Source organism: Coregonus clupeaformis, chromosome 27 (assembly GCF_020615455.1).
Source record: "Coregonus clupeaformis isolate EN_2021a chromosome 27, ASM2061545v1, whole genome shotgun sequence".
Taxonomy (NCBI): domain Eukaryota; kingdom Metazoa; phylum Chordata; class Actinopteri; order Salmoniformes; family Salmonidae; genus Coregonus; species Coregonus clupeaformis.
Genome location: NC_059218.1, coordinates 44341003 through 44361002, shown reverse-complemented (window position 1 = coordinate 44361002; position 20000 = coordinate 44341003). Strand labels below are relative to the sequence as shown.

The following is a 20000-nucleotide window of genomic DNA, read 5'->3' as shown; positions in this document are numbered from 1 at the left end:
TGTTAGAGAGACAGACCAGGGACCAGAGAGTTGTTAGAGAGAGGCAGACCAGGGACCAGAGAGTTGTTAGAGAGAGACAGACCAGGGACCAGAGAGTTGTTAGAGAGGCAGACCAGGGACCAGAGAGTTGTTAGAGAGGCAGACCAGGGACCAGAGAGTTGTTCCAATCCCGGGTCTGGTGGGGGAATCACATTTTAAAGAAGAACTATGTGAGCCAGCAGTCGGAAGGAAGCAGTTGCCACCTACTGCCCTTGTGCCCTTGAGCAAGGCTCCTAAGGGTAAATAAAACAGTGTCTTAATCATCTGTCTCTTTATCCTCTCCCACTGTTTCAGAGTGTCGTGTGATGAGGTCAGTGGCCTATGGTAAAATGTCCGTCCCTCTGACCAGACGTGGTTCTCCTCGCTCCGTGGGACTGTCTAGATGCAGCAAGTCCCCCGCAGGCTCCGGTAAGACTGCAACACACACAGAGACGCCCGCACGCACACACACACGCGCACACACACACACACGCGCACACACACACATGCACACGCATACACACACACCATATTGTCGTTGTACTTGTTCAGTAAATACTGTAAACACTTCTGTCAAACTGAACCTTTTCAATTCAGTGGATTCTTTCTGTCAAACTGAACCTAGCTGAACCTTAGCGCCTCATGTTAGAATGTGTGTGTGTGTGTGTGTTAGTGTGGATGAGTGAGATTGTTTATGAATGTGTTTGTTTAAACAATGTGTTTGTTTATGAATGTGTGTTTGAGTATTTGTGTGTGTGTATGTGTGTGTGTGTGTCTGTGTCGTGTGTGTGTGCCTGTGTCGTGTGTGTGTGCCTGCCTGTAGGTGTGTGTTTGTCCCTATGAGGATTTCTCACAAGGACAAACACACACTTACATGTTATCCAGTCCCCACAAGGAAAAATGCTATTTTAGGCTCAGGGGTTTGGTTTAGGGGTTAGAGAAAATAGGATTTAGAATGGGAATCAATTGTTTGGTCCCAGCAAGGACATTAAAATGTGTGTAACTACTGAGCTTTTGGCTATTTACATTTGACATTTTAGTCATTTAGCAGAAGCTCTTATCCAGAGCGACTTACAGTTAGTGAGTGCATACATTTTTCATACTGGCCCCCCGTGGGAATCGAACCCACAACCCTGGCGTTGCAAGCGCCATGCTCTACCAACTGGACTACAGAGGACCTATCTACTACTTAATACCTACACGTACCTACAATTCCTACACGTTCACTATTTAATTACTAGTAGTGCTGCGCGATTAGTGCTTTTTGAAGTAATAACTGTTTTCAATTTTGGTTTCAATTGCTTGGGTTGAATGCTGTAACAACACAGAATGAAACAATTCATAAAAGTCCCATGATGGTAGTGACTGTCCATTACTGCTGATCACTTATTAACCATCATGTATTCACATTACTTTAATAAAATATTTTCAGTTGTTGTGTAAATTACGTTTTTGTTTTATTTGATGTCTTTATTATTTCATTCCAAGTCATCATCTCTTCTCTATAGAGCTGCTGCCTGACAAAATCACAATTTTGTAGTTCTTCGAAGTAAATAAGGCATACTTCTATGACTGCTGAATAATACCAACTATCAATAACTTAGATAATGTGTTTTCAGGTAGAGATACCTCGTGATGCAACAGCTGCTCTCTGTATCACCTTCTTCTGTCTCTTCCATAGCAGGCGTAAAAGAAACACGGAGCGGACAAGTAGATGCACAATGTATTGTTAGTAGTCCCGTGTAGCTCAGTTGGTAGAGCATGGCGCTTGCAACGCCAGGGTTGTGGGTTCGATTCCCACGGGGGGGCCAGTATGAAAAATGTATGCGCTCACTAACTGTAAGTCGCTCTGGATAAGAGCGTCTGCTAAAATGACGCAAATGTAAACATTTAAATTATGGTCATTGTAGTTAATTACCACGTTTAATGTACTAAACTATGTAGAATATTGTCCGGTTGGAAACCACAACTCCCTACTACATCGCACAGTTCAGGATGGATCTGATTTATCTCTAGAGAAACTGTGCAAGGTGCGCATTGAGCTCACAGAAAAACCCTGAACTAAATGGAATTCAAATAATTGAACCAACATCATCTGTCAATTAGTTGATTAAAAACCCCAAAAAATATTTTGGTTAATTGATCAGCACTAATTACTACACAATGCCTACACATTACTACGGTATGCTACTGCTATCTGTGTGTGCAGTGTTGTGTCACTACTGAATCGCTCCTGATCCTTTTTCATTTCCAACATAAACCCTATTGAAAACCTTTACTACTGTTTGCCAATTCAAAATCACTACGGACATCATCTTCTTTCAGTACTGTGTCACTACTAGACTGGTGAACATGTTATTTCCTCAAGTTTCCAACTGTAGTTATATCATCAAACAATAAATAATGAGCTCATACAAACTTTATTGCATTTTTTATTTTATTACATTAATTTACATATTATTAGTTAAACCCTTTGAGGCCTTGTCTTTTCATTCAGCTTTGACTTAACTATCTTCAGATCCTATTTTTGAGAGAGAGAGAGAGAGAGAGAGAGAGAGAGAGAGAGAGAGAGAGAGAGAGAGAGAGAGAGAGAGAGAGAGAGAGAGAGAGAGAGAGAGAGAGAGAGAGAGAGAGAGAGAGAGAGAGAGAGAGAGAGAGAGAGAGAGAGAGAGAGAGAGAGAGAGAGAGAGAGAGAGAGAGAGAGAGAGAGAGAGAGAATAGGGTTGGGTCATAGCAGTCTATGCCTGACATAGGGTTGTGCCATTCAGACAGTAGTGTGTGTGTTTACATGTTTGTGCATTTGTTTGTTTATCTGCGTGCTGATCTGTGTTAATGCATGTGTAGTTGCTTTGCTATCATACATATTGCATCATTCCCTATATAAAATTATAAATTGTAAATATGTTCCTCCTGTATGATTACTGTTTTCTCTGAAATGCTTAGTGGTTTGACCTATTGTTGTGATGAGAGAGAAAAGGAGAGAGAGGGGGAGAGAGAGAGACATACAGCAAGAGAGAGAGACAGATAGACAGAGTGGGTGGGGGGAGTGACAGACAGACAGTGAGAGAGAGACAGACAGAGTGGGGGGGAGACAGAGACAGATAGACAGACAGAGAGAGAGAGACAGAAAGACAGAGTGGGGGGGGACAGGGACAGATAGACAGAGTGGGGGGGAAAGAGACAGACAGACAGACAGCGAGAGAGAGATGGATAGACAGAGTGGGGGGGAGAGAGACAGACAGACAGACAGCGAGAGAGAGATGGATAGACAGAGTGGGGGGAGAGAGACAGACAGACAGACAGCGAGAGAGAGATGGATAGACAGAGTGGGGGGAGAGAGACAGACAGACAGACAGCGAGAGAGAGATGGATAGACAGAGTGGGGGGGAGAGAGACAGACAGACAGACAGCGAGAGAGAGATGGATAGACAGAGTGGGGGGGAGAGAGACAGACAGACAGACAGCGAGAGAGAGATGGATAGACAGAGTGGGGGGGAGAGAGACAGACAGACAGACAGCGAGAGAGAGATGGATAGACAGAGTGGGGGGAGAGAGACAGACAGACAGACAGACAGACAGACAGACAGAGGGAGGATAAGAGGGTAGAGAGGGAGGGAGTGGGTTGGTGACTCAATTCTGCAGATTCTCACAAACTAGTAGTTTATACCTGGCATAGGGTTGGGTCATAGCAGTTTATACAGACAGCGACAGAGAGACAGTTTATACAGACAGACAGACAGACAGACAGACAGACAGAGAGAGAGACAGAGAGAGAGACAGATAGACAATGAGAGAGACAGATAGACAGAGAGTGGGGGGCGAGAGAGAGACAGACAGACAGTGAGAGAGAGAGACAGACAGACAGAGAGTGGGGGGCGAGAGAGAGACAGACAGACAGTGAGAGAGAGAGACAGACAGACAGTGAGAGAGAGAGACAGATAGACAGAGAGTGGGGGGCGAGAGAGAGACAGACAGACAGTGAGAGAGAGAGAGAGACAGATAGACAGAGAGTGGGGGGCGAGAGAGAGACAGACAGACAGTGAGAGAGAGAGACAGACAGTGAGAGAGAGAGACAGATAGACAGAGAGTGGGGGGCGAGAGAGAGACAGACAGACAGTGAGAGAGAGAGACAGATAGACAGAGAGTGGGGGGCGAGAGAGACCGAGATGGACATAGCAGGTGAATAAGTTCTGTGAAGCTTAGAGATGTTTTGCTGATTTACAGAGTTCAGAGAAGAGGTTAGGGAGCGAGTCATCATCTGCAATATGATTGGATGAAACTGTTTCTGAAGAGACGGCTGTTCGGGAGTCAGAATGTGTGTGTGTGTGTGTGCGTGCGTGCACGTGAGAGTGAGACCTGGTTGCTGTGGAAACACGGAGCAAGAGAGGGCATGTGGTGGAGACAATCGCAACGACCATATATGGAGCTGGTTTCTTGTTTAGCAGTCTGGCGGAACACTGAGATGATGGTACCGCTTTCTGATTGGTCGGCTGCAGACAGGTGACAGACAGGCAGAATGTTAACAGGTTCTAAGAACTGTCTGGGTTCCATTCTGAGGTTCTGTCTGTCTGGGTTAGAGCTAGGCAATATGGACAAAAAGCTATATGTGAACGACCGGCTCGATTCGGTCTTATGTAGCAAAATTTGAATTTTTGTTTTTTACATTGGATAAGAGTGGAGACTCAGAGTTAGAAAATTGTATATCATACACTACAGTTGAGGAACAATGGGGAAGTAATTGTGCTTTGAAAGTTTATAAACTTGTAACCTCACTTTTGAGAAAATGGCCCTTGAATGTTTTGGTCCACCCATTCTTTGTCTCCACCCATTCAGCATCGTTCACACCCTCTTAAGCCCTAGCCCCACCCATCTCTTTAAGGATTCACACGTGAGGCCATGTACTAAACAAACAAAGATTTCAAGACTAAAGGCTTGAATTGTTTTTATACTACGTCTTTCAACATTTCTGTAGACCGATGTCGCAGTGACGTCATGAACATTCTATTGTCGTCCAACATCAAACTTGTCGTTGTCGTTATGAAAAAGTATAAACACCAAAAACGACAGGCTGCATGACATCAGCAACCTGGTGGTCCAAAATAGCATAACTGGTGTATTTTAACACCAACAAACCCATTTATATTCATTATTACAGGAAAATAAACTCACAACAAGATCAGTATTTACAGGTTAATGGCGAGCTACTTACAGAAAATAGCTTATGGTTGTGAGTGTGACGAATTAAAATCAGGGCATTCTACCAGAGGTAATTTTAGAACTTGGACACTGTCTCGTTGGCCTAACGTTTCTACAGTCAACTGGTTTAACGTTCTCAGGTTCGATGTTCTGTAGACAGCTGTTACTGTCTGAGGTCGGACACTGAAATAGCTGCTGTGATACTGGACTGAGTATACCTGCCCTTGTGTTCTCTCTACATGGAGAGAACAGACTTAGAGGGATATCTCCAAACCTTCAGCCTGGAAAAACAACCTTTTAACACTGGTTTTATTTTTTAAACAGGTTAATTTAATACGATCCTATATACACCCACACTCTCTACCTCTTTCTGTCCCTCCCTCCATCTCTTGCCATCTCTCTCTATCTCTCTCCCTCCTTCCCTCTCCTTCCATCTCTTCCCATCTCCCTCCTTCCCTCTCCTTCCATCTCTTCCCATCTCTCTCCTTCCCACTCCCTCCTTCCATCTCTCACCATCTCTCACTCTCCATCCCTCTCTCCCTTCATCTTTTATTCCAGCCATACAATTCTAATTAGCTCAGCGGTTAACAAATTTGAACTCCCTCAATGGCTCATAACCTGAGCATCAGCTGTGTGTGTGTGTGTGTGTGTGTGTGTGTGTGTGTGTGTGTGTATACATGCACGCATGCGAGTGCTGCATTCAACCGCAGCACGGTGATCCATGCAGTGCAAAAAAAAATGTAACATATGTTTTAAGTTTAAATGTTACAACAAACCTATAGCTAAGTTTTTGTTCTTTGGAGTTATTAAATACTTTTTGATTAGGGTCACAACATATTATGCACATCTGCAAGCATAGCAGCAAAGGCTGGACACATATTATTTATCTATTTTGTTTTAATATGTTAAAATGATATATACAGCATCATATGCACATAAGTGAACGTTAAAAAGGGCCATATTTTTTCTAATAAAATAATGGCCAGTTTGGGTTGCAGTTGCACGCTTTTTATTTTGTAAAAACAAATAGCCAATGTCTGGCCCGCGAATTCGTTGTGTTTTTTCAATATGGTCCGTGCGTTGATTGAGTTAGACACCCCAGGGCTAGCGTATCTATTTATGTAGCTAGCTATTTATTTAGCAAGCTAAAAACACGGAGCCTATCGTTAGCTAGCTAGCTGCTGGGAGGATGTCATGTCATTGGAGGAGTGGGTGAGTGACCAACTTCTTCCCCTCATATTGTTTTTTTCGGTGGCTACAGCTTGAGATACAAGTGTCATTGGGTTAGCTAGCAAGAAATGTGAATAACTTTGCTAGCTAGTTAGCTATGCTGAACTTGAATGACTGTTATCCACAGTTAGCATATCTCTTAGTTCTCAATCAAATGTATTTGGCATCGATCAAATGGGCGGGAAGGAAGGCAAGATCCCATTTATTTGTCAAAACGTGGGTTGGGACAAGCATTCATTAGCAGTCAAGCTGCAGAAGGACGAGCAGGCTACTATTCCCTCATCGTTTATCAGTGCTAATTTGACGGCCAACTTGCTGAAAAAGTTTGAGAAATGTTTATCTAATATTCCCTCGTTAGATTTTAGCTCATCTCGCTCAGGCTGGCATTATTTGTTGATCATGTTGTTGTTGTTGATGTGCATAACTGAGGGAAAGAGAGCGCCTACCTTTTCATGGTTGTTTGATCAATAGGACTGTAAAGTTCCCAAATGTAAGAGGACTCCCGTGGTGTTTACATATTTGCAGAAATCCATTCAGGTGTATTTTGTGGCTTTTGGTGAATGTGTTCTGATGATCTAAAGTCACGCTGTTGCTACTGCCTGTAAACACACAGTCCAGTTCAAAGTGAATGATGGCAGGCCCTTGTGGCAAATGGCTTATTTGCATATAGGCCTGCTGTCGCTCTGATTAGCTATGGTGCACCGGTCTGCGTAGACTCTGGTCCTGGACAAGACAGATGTTTTTATTAGCTTTTATTTACTGTGTTGTCTATTAATTGTCCAAATGCAATTAATAGACAACACTTTCCCACTCTATATTGATATAGAATTTTCACCAATGCCTTACTCTATGTAATTCCCAAACATTCTAAGAATTTATGAAAACTGTGAAAATGACCATATCTAGGTGCTCGCTTGTCAGAAAATGTTAAAGAAAATGTTATATTCTTCCTGGGGGTGTGCACTACCAGTCAAAAGTTTTAGAACACCTACTCATTCAAGGGTTTTTCTTTTTTTTTACTATTTTCTACATTGTTGAATAATAGTGAAGACATCAAAACTATGAAATAACACATATGGAATCATGTAGTAACCAAAAAAGTGCTAAACAAATCAAAATATATTTTATATTTGAGATTCTTCAAATAGCCACCCTTTGCCTTGATGACAGCATTGCACACTCTTGGCATTCTCTCAACCAGCTTCACCTGGAATGCTTTTTCAACAGTCTTGAAGGAGTTCCCACGTATGCTGAGCACTTGTTGGCTGCTTTTCCTTCACTCTGCGGTCCAACTCATCCCAAACCATCTCAATTGGGTTGAGGTCGGGGGATTGTGGAGGCCAGGTCATCTGATGCAGCACTCCATCACTCTCCTTCTTGGTAAAATAGCCCTTACACAGCCTGGAGGTGTGTTGGGTCATTGTCCTGTTGAAAAACAAATGATAGTCCCACTAAGCCCAAACCAGATGGGATGGCGTATAACTGCAGAATGCTGTGGTAGCCATGCTGGTTAAGTGTGCCTTGAATTCTAAATAAATCAGTGTCACCAGCAAAGCACCCCCACACCATAACACCTCCTCCTCCATGCTTTATGGTGGGAAATACATATGCTGAGATTATCCGTTCACCAACACCACGTCTCACAAAGGCACGGCAGTTGGAACCAGAAATCTCAAATTTGGACTCCAGGCCAAAGGACAAATTTCCACCGGTCTAATGTCCATTGCTCATGTTTCTTGGCCCAAGCAGGTCTCTTCTTCTTATTGGTGTCCTTTAGTAGTGGTTTCTTTGCAGCAATTTGACCATGAAGGCCTGATTCACACAGTCCCCTCTGAACAGTTGATGTTGGGATGTGTCTGTTACTTGAACTATGTGAAGCATTTATTTGGGCTGCAATTTCTGAGGCTGGTAACTCTGATGAACTTATGCTCTGCAGCAGAGGTAACTCTGGGTCTTCCATTCCTGTGGCGGTCCTCATGAGAGCCAGTTTCATCATGGCTCTTGATGGTTTTTACGACTGCCCTTGAAGAAACTTTTAAAGTTCTTGAAATGTTCAGTATTGACTGACCTTCATGTCTTAAAGTAGTGATGTACTGTCATTTCTCTTTGCTTATTTGAGCTGTTCTTGCCATAATATGGACTCGGTCTTTTACCAAATCTGGCTATCTTCTGTATACCCCCCCTACCTTGTCACAACACAACTGATTGGCTCAAACACATTAAGAAGGAAATAAATTCCACAAATTAACTTTTAAGAAGGCACACCTGTTAATTGAAATGCATTCCAGGTGACTACCTCATGAAGCTGGTTGAGAGAATGCCAAGAGTGTGCAAAGCTGTCATCAAGGCAAAAGGTGGCTATTTGAAGAATCTCAAATATAAAATATATTTTGATTTGTTTAACAGTTTTTGGGTTACTACATGATTCCATATGTGTTATTTCATAGTTTTGATGTTTTCACTATTATTCTACAATGTAGACAATAGTAAAAATAAAGAAAACCCCTTGAATGAGTAGGTGTGTCCAAACTGTTGACTGGTAGTGTACATATGTTGTACTGCTAAACTGACTCACCAACGGACCGCTGGCAACAATATAACTATATGTCCCGGCTGGCTTTCAAGACGTATCTTATTCATGTTAAGTAATCTCAGACTCTCTCTCTCTCTCTGCATTCATTCAATTCAAAGGGCTTTATTGGCATGGGAAACATATGTTAACATTGCCAAAGCAAGTGAAATAGATCATAAACAAAAGTGAAATAACAAATCAGAAATTATCAGTAAACATTAAACTCACAAAAGTGTCAAAAGAATAGAGACATAACAAATGGCATATGTCAATGTACAGATGTAATGATGTGCAAATAGTTGAAGTACAAAAGGGAAAAGAAACAGACAGGTAAATATAGTTTATTTACAATGGTGTTTGTGCTTCACTGGTTGCCCTTTTTTTGTGGCAACAGGTCACAAATCTTGCTGCTGTGATGGGACTCTTCTCTAGGTTCATCTCTCTGTAGGTCAGGGGCGGTGTGTTCAATAGGGCGATATGGGCGACGCACTGCCAAACGGGAAAAGGAAGGGATTTTTTTTCTAATCAATTATATCACGGCAACAGTAGTTATCAGTGTTCTAATCTGATCTGACTGCCACTAAATGTCCAATCAGGCTAAAGTCGTGCTTCAAATGCCCCCCCCTTTTGGGGCGATTTCAGTCAGGTTGAAAATCGCCCAGAAGTCTGTCATAGACTCCCATGTAAAATCTATTTTTTTCAAATTTCAGAGCTTTCAATACAATCTCTATGGGTTTCTGAGGGCTTGCACTTACGCGCTTTGCGTCATACGTAACGTAACCATGAACGTAACTAAGAAAATAGCGGGTAGCAGCGTCTCTGTTGCGACCTGCAGTGTGGCGTTATCTTATGTTTTTAATTTGTACACTTAGTGGCGTTATTTTATGTTTTTAATTTGTACACTTAGTTTACAAACATTCTGCCAACCATGGATTTCCAGTGGTGGGTTTTGGACTGATCTTGTTGATCGTGTACATACCCGCTACGAACGGACTAAATAATGAAACGCTGCTGGCAGCGGAATCCAATACAGCAGAACAAACTTCCCTTACCCACCACCTTGCTGATTAATGCCCAGTCACTGAGGGGGAAAGCGGATGAGTTGTCAGCGAATCTGCGCTTCCAACACGAATATCGGGAGGCCTGTTTGCTGGCATTTACTGAGACTTGGCTGGATGACAGAGTCCCGGACAGAGAAGTGGAGCCGGCCGGCTTCACCCTGGTCAGAGCGGACCGCGATCTGACAGTCACAGGGAAAATCGATCCTGGTAAGAGAGCGACTCTGTACCCCGACATTGAACTGCTTTCTGTGTCACTGCGACCTTACTATCTGCCCCGTGAGTTCCCCCAATTGTTTGTTACCGTTGTGTACATTCAACCAAAAGCTAATATAACAAAGGCATCAGAGATTATTTATAATCTGTCACAGAAACTGGAATCCATCTCCCCAGATCAGTCAATAAATGCTTCTGGTATTGACTTATATGCTGCCCCTGTCTTCATGTTGTTGCTGGACATATCTTTTTTAAAATGTGTGTAGGTCACCTAAATCATCAGAAAAATTGCCCCCCCTGAGAATTTTTTCAGGTGCCGCCACTGCTGTAGGTGATGGGTTTGTTCTAGAAGGTTTGGGAATCGCTTCCTTTTAGGTGGTTGTAGAATTTAACTGCTCTTTAACGGCTTGTGATAATTAGCGGGTATCATCCTAATTCTGCTCTGCAATGCATTCTTTGGTGTTTTACGTCAGGGCTGCACGATATATCGTTTCAGCATCGACATTGCGATGTATGCATCCGCAATAGTCACATCGCAGAACGTGCGATTTAGTAAGGTAAACATATATTTATATGCCATTTAGCAGACGCTTTTATCCAAAGCGACTTACAGTCATGCGTGCATACATTTTTTTTATTATAAAAAAAAAAAAAAATTTGTGTATAGGCCTATATATCAGTCTACAATATATATTTTTTAAATGTTAAACTAGCATTATATCTGTCTGATATAATGTAATTTACTCCGATTTATGGGTTATTGGATACACAGTTTATTATTATTCTTATTATTATTATTGTTATCATTTTAAACACGGAGTTCGTTGCTGCACGTGGTTGACATGCAGGCTCTGCTTGCGCGTGACGAAATGATGAGCGAGGAACAGGCAAAAAAGACCGAAATTGAGAATTTGGTTGCAAAAATAAATGCATCGTCAATTATATGGAAATATTTCGGCTACAGACAGGATGATGTTGACCAAAAACAGGTACTTTGTCGAGAGTGCCTTGCAATTGTTGCCGCAACATGAGGCAACACGACCAATTTGTTCGATCATTTAAGGCGGTACCACAAATCTTCGTATGACGGGTGCAAAGCATCTCAATGCCCTCCAAAGCAAAAATCTATTTCGGATGCCTTTGCCAGTATTACACCATACGAGAAAGGTTCCAAACGGCAGAGAGAAATCACAGATTCAATAACATTTCACGTCGCCAAAGACATGGTACCAATTAACACGGTTACCAAAGAGGGTTTTAAAAACATGATCCGGTCGCTTGACAAGCGGTATGTAATGCCATCACGCAACTATTTTTCTCAAGTTACCATCCCAGAGTTGTACGAGAAATGCAAGGCACAAGTTGAAACAGAGCTGTCACAAGTGGAATATTATACAGCAACAACTGACTTGTGGTCCAGCCGGACAACGGAGCCCTAAATAAGTCTGACCGTACACTTTATTAATGAGGACTTCCACCTGAAAGGTCGCTGTTTGTAAACTGCATTTTTCCAAGAGGATCATACATACATCCTGTATTTTTTCATATCGCAATATATATCGCAGAAAAACAAAATATCGCAATGTCAGTTATTTCCAATATCGTGCAACCCTATTTTACGTTGTACACAGAGGATCTTTTTGGGGCGTTTTCACACATAGTTTTCAGCTATAGTTCGAATCAGAGTTCGACTATTGGTTACATTGTATTTTTTTCAGTCAGGTTGGTTTCACAATGCCAAATGTCAAATGAACAAAAATTGCTAAGCAGATCCATGTGTCCATGCAAGCCATTTGTTTATTGGACAAAACATGCTGAAGTTAAATCCATTTATGATAATCATGAAGCATCACTTGTGTGTCCCAATCAGGCATTTATGGTAGAGTGGCCAGACTGAAGTCACTCCTCAGTAAAAGGCACATGACAGCCCGCTTGGAGTTTGGCAAAAGGCACCAGATTCTTTGGTCTGATGAAACCAAGATTGAACTCTTTGGCCTGAATGCCAAGCGTCACATCTGGAGGAAACCTGGCACCATCCCTACGATGAAGCATGGTGGTGGCAGCATCATGCTTTGGGGATGTTTTTCAGCGGCAGGGACTGGGAGACTAATCAGGATCGAGGCAAAGATGAACGGAACAAAGTACAGAGAGATCCTTGATGAAAATCTTCTCCAGATCACTCAGACTAGGGGCGAAGGTTCACCTTCCAACAGGACAACGACCCTAAGCACACTGCCAAGACAACATTTTACATTTACATTTTAGTCATTTAGCAAATGCTCTTATCCAGAGCGACTTACAGTAGTGAGTGAGTACATTTTCATAAATATTTTTCATACTGGTCCCTTGTGGACATCGAAACCCACAACCCTAGCGTTGCAAGTGGCATGCTCTACCAACTGAGCTACACGGGACCACAGGTGTGGCTTCGGGACAAGTCTCTGAATGTCCTTGAGTGGCCCAGCCAGAGCCTGTACTTGAACCTGATCAAACATCTCTGGAGAGACCTGAAAATAGCTGGGCAGCAACGCTCCCCATCCAACCTGACAGAGCTTGAGAGGATCTGCAGAGAAGAATGTGAGCTACTCCCAAAATACAGGTGTGCCAAGCTTGTAGCTTCATACCCAAGAAGACTCGAGGCTGTAATCGCTGCCAAAGGTGCTTCAACAAAGTACTGAGTATTTGATAAATTAGCAAAAGTTGATAAAAAAACAGTTTTTGCTTCATCATTATGGGGTATTGTGTGTAGTTTGAGGGGGGAACAAGTGAATCCATTTTAGAATAAGGCAAAATGTGGAAAAAGTCAAGGGGTCTGAATACTTTCCGAATGCACATCCCCGGTATAGCCCCCGTCTCCCATAATCTTGATCAGATGCGCTCATAAATGCGCTGCTATTCACATAATGTTTCAGAGATATCAGGTTATGATGCTGTGTGGATTTCATAAACCAACAATCATGCGCGACTCTGGTTATTTTTCTGTGTTTGGTCCAGATTGCGTTCTCACCTGAAGCAAACCGCACCACAGTGCGAATTGAATCGGACCCAGACCACACTTTTTGAGCGAACTGCTGTGAATATTTTAGTGCGCTCCGGAGTGCGGATAACGTTTTCGTACCAGTCCAAACAAACCGAACTAATGGGGTAAACGCAGCACAGTTCAGAAATGCCGCACCAAACCAATTTGGTGTGAAAGGACCCTAAGATTTGTAATTGATCATGTATATGTTTTTGCTGTTTGTTCTTTGTTTTAAGGCCAAAAAGATTGGAGAAGTGGTTTATTCCTACCTCTCCATTTTGGATGGATACCGTAGCTCTTCGTGTTTAGTGTGTTTGTTTAGTGTGTTCCAATTTCCCAGAAGTGGTTAGATTCTATGGATTCTTCAATTCTGAAGTACTGTTCCTTATTTTTCCTTAGTGTATTTCTGTACTGTTTTAGTTTTTAACCATAGTGAATTTCTCTCTCTCTCTCTCTCTCTCTCTCTCTCTCTCTCTCTCTCTCTCTCTCTCTCACTCTTTCCCTGTTTCTCCTCTCTCTCTATCGGTCTGCATTTCTCTCTCTCTCTCTCTCTCTCTCTCTATCTATGCATCTCTCTTGACATCTGTGGTCCTCTGTAGCTCAGCTGGTAGAGCACGGCACTTGTAACGCCAAGGTAGTGGGTTCGATCCCCGGGACCACCCATACACAAAATTGTATTCACGCATGACTGTAAGTCGCTTTGGATAAAAGCGTCTGCTAAATGGCATATTATTATTATTATTATTATTATTATCTCTCTCTCTCCATTTAATTGTTCTCCTCTCTCTCTGTATTTCTCTCTCGACATCTGTCTCTCTCTCTCTGCATCACTTGCTCGCTCTCTGCCTCTCTCTCCCTGTTTCTCCTCTCTCTCTGCCTCTCTCTCCCTGTTTCTCCTTTCTCTCCCTCTATTTCTCTATGTTTCTATCTCTCTCTGCATCTCTTTCTCTCAGCATCTCTCTCTCGCTCTACCCCAACACTTGCCACACTGGCCCTGGTGTACGTCATAGTATACGCAAGCAGCCCTACCGCCTATGGGTGCTCTGTAATGTGTAGTGTACCGCGCGCTCTGCTCGCTCTCCCATTCAATAGAATTATTAACGGAGCTGTTAGCTCGGAAAGTGCCGGTCTCGCTGCTCTACTTTTCTCCCTCTCGCCTCCCTCTCTTTTTTGGAATAACACTGTGTTTTCATCATGCTTGAAGTTGAAGGTAGGGCTTGCTTTAATTTTTATCACACATCTTTCTGTTGCTATTTTAACTGACAATTGAGCGAAATTATGCCGCGATGCTTTACCGTTCTCTCCTTGTTGTTCCCATAGGGTTCCTTTACAATCGAGGATGGATTCGTAACGAAATGCGATGTATGGTTGTAACCGTTAGTAGATTATAATACAATTGGATATTCGAGTAGATGAATAACTGAGAAGAATACAAAATGTGCTCCTTTATTGCGTATTGTTTAAAGGTGGGTCTACAGTGTGCGTAATGGTGAGGCTGGATTTCATCAATGGAGCCGCTCTGTGCATTTAAATTGGCGTGTAGCCTACACAATAGCGACGTCCAATGCTGGATAGAGACTTTTACTATGTTGGTATCCACAAATTGAGACAATAGAAGAGGCTAGTTAGTTAGTGTTCAAGTAGGTTGTGTGTAGCCTATTGACGTTTATGAAAAATATATTTGCACACAGGTGAGGACTTGTGATATTGCGCTCTGTGGCTCTGAGACCCCAGTGACGTCGTCTTCACTTGAATCCTGAAAAAGATCAGTTAAACTGAACTAGTCCATGGCCCTAAGAGATGGGCTTGGTTTAGGGGCAGTTTGGGGGAGAGGTGAGAGATTTTGGAAACAGGCCGGGTTTGGGATCATAAGGAGAGAGGTGTTTGGTTTAGGGGGAGAGAGTGGGGAGGGGGAGAGGGCTTGCTCAGGGGTAGAGGGGACGGAGGGGTAGAGTAAGGAAGGAGATGGGGAGAGGAATCTAACACTGATAGAGGCTTACCAGACTAAGGATATGATGGGCTTGGTTCAGGAAGGACATCATCAAAGAGAGAAAATCTATAGAGAGATGGTAGGAGAGAGAGGGGGGAGAGGAACTTCAAAGAGAAAGTAATCTCTCTTGGACAGATTCTCGTGGACATGAAACGGTGAGAAAGGAAATTACAAACTTTCTCGAAATAATTTTAATAAGAGAGAGCAGTGTTAGTTAGATACTGGTTTCTCCCTCAGGTCTGTGTTGTCATGAGTTCATTCTGAATTTTCTTCAATTTACGACACTACTGCTACTACTACTAATACTACTGCTGCTGCTGCTACTGCTACTACTACTGCTACTACTACTAATTATACTACTACTACTGCTGCTACTACTACTACTGCTGCTACTATAACTACTGCTACTACTACTAATTATACTACTACTACTACTGCTGCTACTACCACTACTGCTGCTACTATAACTACTGCTACTACTACTAATTATACTACTACTACTGCTACTACTACTAATTATACTACTACTACTGCTGCTACTACTACTACTACTACTACTACTACTACTACTACTACTACTACTACTACTACTACTTATTCTACTACTTATTCTACTACTACCACCACTGCTGCTAATGCTACTACTACTACTACTACTACTACTACTACTACTACTACTACTACTACTACTACTACAACTACTACTACTACTACTGCTGCTGCTACTACTACTACTACTGCTACTACTACTACTACTGCTGCTGCTGCTGCTACTACTACTACTACTACTGCTACTACTACTGCAACTACAACAACTACTACTACTACTACCACTACTGCTGCTGCTACTACTACTACTACTGCTACTACTGCTACTACTACTGCAACTACAACTACTGCTACTGCTACTACTACTACTACTACTACTACTACTGCTACTACTACTGCTACTACTGCTACTACTGCAACTACAACTACTGCTGCTGCTACTACTACTGCTGCTGCTACTACTACTACTACTACTACTACTACTACTACTACTGCTACTACTTCTACTACTACTTCTACTACTTATTCTACTACTACTACCTCTACTACTGCTACTGCTACTACTACTACTTCTACTGCTTCTACTACTACTTCTACTGCTACTACTACTACTTCTACTGCTTCTACTACTACTGCTGCTACTACTACTACTTCTACTACTACTACTACTACCGCTGCTACTACTACTACTACTACAGTGAGGGAAAAAAGTATTTGATCCCCTGCTGATTTTGTACGTTTGCCCACTGACAAAGAAGTGATCAGTCTATAATTTTAATGGTAGGTTTATTTGAACAGTGAGAGACAGAATAACAACAACAAAAATCCAGAAAAAAACGCATGTCAAAAATGTTATAAATTGATTTGCATTTTAATGAGGGAAATAAGTATTTGACCCCCTCTCAATCAGAATGATTTCTGGCTCCCAGGTGTCTTTTATACAGGTAAGGAGCTGAGATTAGGAGCACACTCTTAAAATTGAGTGCTCCTAATCTCAGTTTGTTACCTGTATAAAAGACACCTGTCCACAGAAGCAATCAATCAATCAGATTCCAAACTCTCCACCATGGCCTAGACCAAAGAGCTCTCCAAGGATGTCAGGGACAAGATTGTAGACCTACACAAGGCTGGAATGGGCTACAAGACCATCACCAAGCAGCTTGGTGAGAAGGTGACAACAGTTGATGCGATTATTCACAAATGGAAGAAACACGAAAGAACTGTCAATCTCCCTCGGCCTGGGGCTCCATGCAAGATCTCACCTCGTGGAGTTGCAATGATCATGAGAACGGTGAGGAATCAGCCCAGATCTACACGGGAGGATCTTGTCAATGATCTCAAGGCAGCTGGGACCATAGTCACCATGAAAAAATTGGTAACACACTACGCCGTGAAGGACTGAAATCCTGCAGCGCCCGCAAGGTCCCCCTGCTCAAGAAAGCACATATACAGGACCGTCTGAAGTTTGCCGATGAACATCTGAATGATTCAGAGGAGAACTGGGTGAAAGTGTTGTGGTCAGACGAGACCAAAATTGAGCTCTTTGGCATCAACTCAACTCGCCGTGTTTGGAGGAGGAGGAATGCTGCCTATGACCCCAAGAACACCATCCCCACCGTCAAACATGGAGGTGGAAACATTATGCTTTGGGGGTGTTTTTCTGCCAAGGGGACAGGACAACTTCACCGCATCAAAGGGACGATGGAGGGGGCCATGTACCGTCAAATCTTGGGTGAGATCCTCCTTCCCTCAGCCAGGGTATTGAAAATGGGTCGTGGATGGGTATTCCAGCATGACAATGACCCAAAACACACGGCCAAGGCAACAAAGGAGTGGCTCAAGAAGAAGCACATTAAGGTCCTGGAGTGGCCTAGCCAGTCTCCAGACCTTAATCCCATAGAAAATCTGTGGAGGGAGCTGAAGGTTCGAGTTGCCAAACGTCAGCCTCAACCTTAATGACTTGGAGAAGATCTGCAAAGAGGAGTGGGACAAAATCCCTCCTGAGATGTGTGCAAACCTGGTGGCCAACTACAAGAAACGTCTGACCTCTGTGATTGCCAACAAGGGTTTTGCCACCAAGTACTAAGTCATGTTTTGCAGAGGGGTCAAATACTTATTTCCCTCATTAAAATGCAAATCAATATATTACATTTTTGACATGCGTTTTTCTGGATTTTTTTGTTGTTATTCTGTCTCTCACTGTTCAAATAAACCTACCATTAAAATTATAGACTGATCATGTCTTTGCCAGTGGGCAAACGTACGGAATCAGCAGGGATCAAATACTTTTTTCCCTCACTGTGTACTACTACTACTTCTACTGCTGCTCTTGTCCAGAGCGACTTACAGTTATTTAGTGCATACATTTTTCATACTGGCCCCCCGTGGGAATCGAACCCACAACCCTGGCGTTGAAAGCGCCATGCTCTACCAACTGAGCTACAGGAGGCCCCAACGTTGCAAAAAGGTTTTTTCTAAGCTTTTCTATGACGTGAACTAATTAATAGGTCTGGTAAACATGTTCGGTTCTTCTGCTTTGAAAGTGGAGGCGCCAGATTGAAAATACTGTGGCAAATGTAGTCTCGCCACATGTTTTCCGCCAGTTCTGATACTGCTACTTTTACAATGTCAGTTATATCACACCATTGTTGTGAACTTGTATTCCAATTTGTTGGCACAGGGCAGGTAAGTGTGACGTGGTCTAGGAAAACAAGCTGCATTGACAAACCTGGGTTTATTTTGGACTGAATGAAGGATCAGTTTTGTGGGTTTCTATTGTGGCGAATTATTATTAATGAACTGTAGAGTTTAATGGACTATGAGGTAGAACTGGGTTAATCAAGAGCATAAAGTTAGAATTGTTTGTTACTGGGCCAGGAATTGTATTGGGTCATTTAATTTCACTGTGTGGGTGAGTAGAGAGGGAATCTGCCCTAGGGTCAGATTGCTTGTTCTTACTTAGATCCATGGTTGTCTTATCATATCAAAGACTGAAACTGGCTTGGGCCGTTTGTTTTTGTCTTCAAACACAGTGAAAAGAGCCAGGGTTGAACAGAGTTTAAACTAAACATGAGTGTTTTTGCAAGATAAGGTTGATTGATTGTAGTACTCTGAACTTAATGAAAGTTGAGTTTAGCCGCTCTCAGAGACAAAGGAAGTGGGCGGAGCAATAAAAGAACGGGAAAACTGAAGAGGACTATATAAGATGGAGGGAAACCGTAAGGGGGTGTGCCACTGCAGACTGGTATCGGCTTTGTTGAAAACTTTAATAAAGTCATTTTCTTGATGCAACAAAAACTCTGTAAGACCTTATTTGTAATATAGTATAGTGGTTATTTTCCACAACACTATTCCTCCACCTCCTCTCCTCCACCTCCTCTCCTCCACCTCCTCTCCTCCACCTCCTCTCCTCCACCTCTCCTCCACCTCCTCTCCTCCACCTCCTCTCCTCCACCTCCTCTCCTCCTCCTCTTCTCCTCTCCTCCACCTCCTCTCCTCCACCTCTCCTCCACCTCCTCTCCTCCACCTCTCCTCCACCTCCTCTCTTCCATCTCCTCTCCTCCACCTCCTCTCCTCCACCCCTTCTCCTCCACCTCTTCTCCTCCTCCTCTTGTCCTCCACCTCCTCCTCTCCTCCTCTCCTCCACCTCCTCTCCTCCTCTCCTCCACCTCTCCTCCTCCTCTCCACCTCCTCCTCCTCTCCTCCACCTCCTCTTCTCCTCCTCCTCCTCTCCTCCACCTCTCCTCCACCTCCTCTCCTCCACCTCTCCTCCTCCTCTCCACCTCTCCTCCTCCTCTCCACCTCCTCCTCCTCTCCTCCACCTCTTCTCCTCCTCTTCTCCTCCTCCTCCTCTCCTCCACCTCCTCTTCTCCTCCTCCTCCTCTCCTCCACCTCCTCTCGTCCTCCTCTTCTCCTCCACCTCCTCTCCTCCTCCTCCTCTCCTCAACCTCTTCTCATCTCTATGGATATGAAGGGAGAGCGAGTAGGTTGTTCTGAGACAGACGCAAATAGAGAGTGCTTTTTAAACTGTATTCACTGACTGACTTTTACCCACTTCTCTCACTCATCCTCTCTCTTTTACCTACTTCTCTCACCCATCCTCTCTCTTTTATACCCTTCTCTTGTTCCATCCTTCTCTCAATTACTTTCCAT

At 43.1% G+C, this 20000-nt stretch overlaps 1 protein-coding gene and 1 non-coding gene across 7 annotated transcripts in view; one reads left to right on the top strand and one right to left on the bottom strand.

Annotated features, from left to right (window-relative positions):
• Positions 1-20000, top strand: part of dclk1a (doublecortin-like kinase 1a) — a 186072-nt gene that overhangs the window by 110761 nt on the left and 55311 nt on the right. For 5 of the 6 annotated variants that reach the window (XM_045208230.1, XM_045208229.1, XM_045208232.1 and 2 more), the window contains one exon: positions 334-447. In XM_045208230.1, the coding sequence (XP_045064165.1) occupies positions 334-447 (114 nt within the window). Of the gene's footprint in view, positions 1-333; positions 448-14417; positions 14520-20000 lie in introns of those variants that run through there. The other variant, XM_045208233.1, reaches the window with a different exon arrangement.
• On the bottom strand, positions 18224-18299 carry trnae-uuc. The gene has a single exon. It is a non-coding gene; the product is annotated as a tRNA-Glu (tRNA).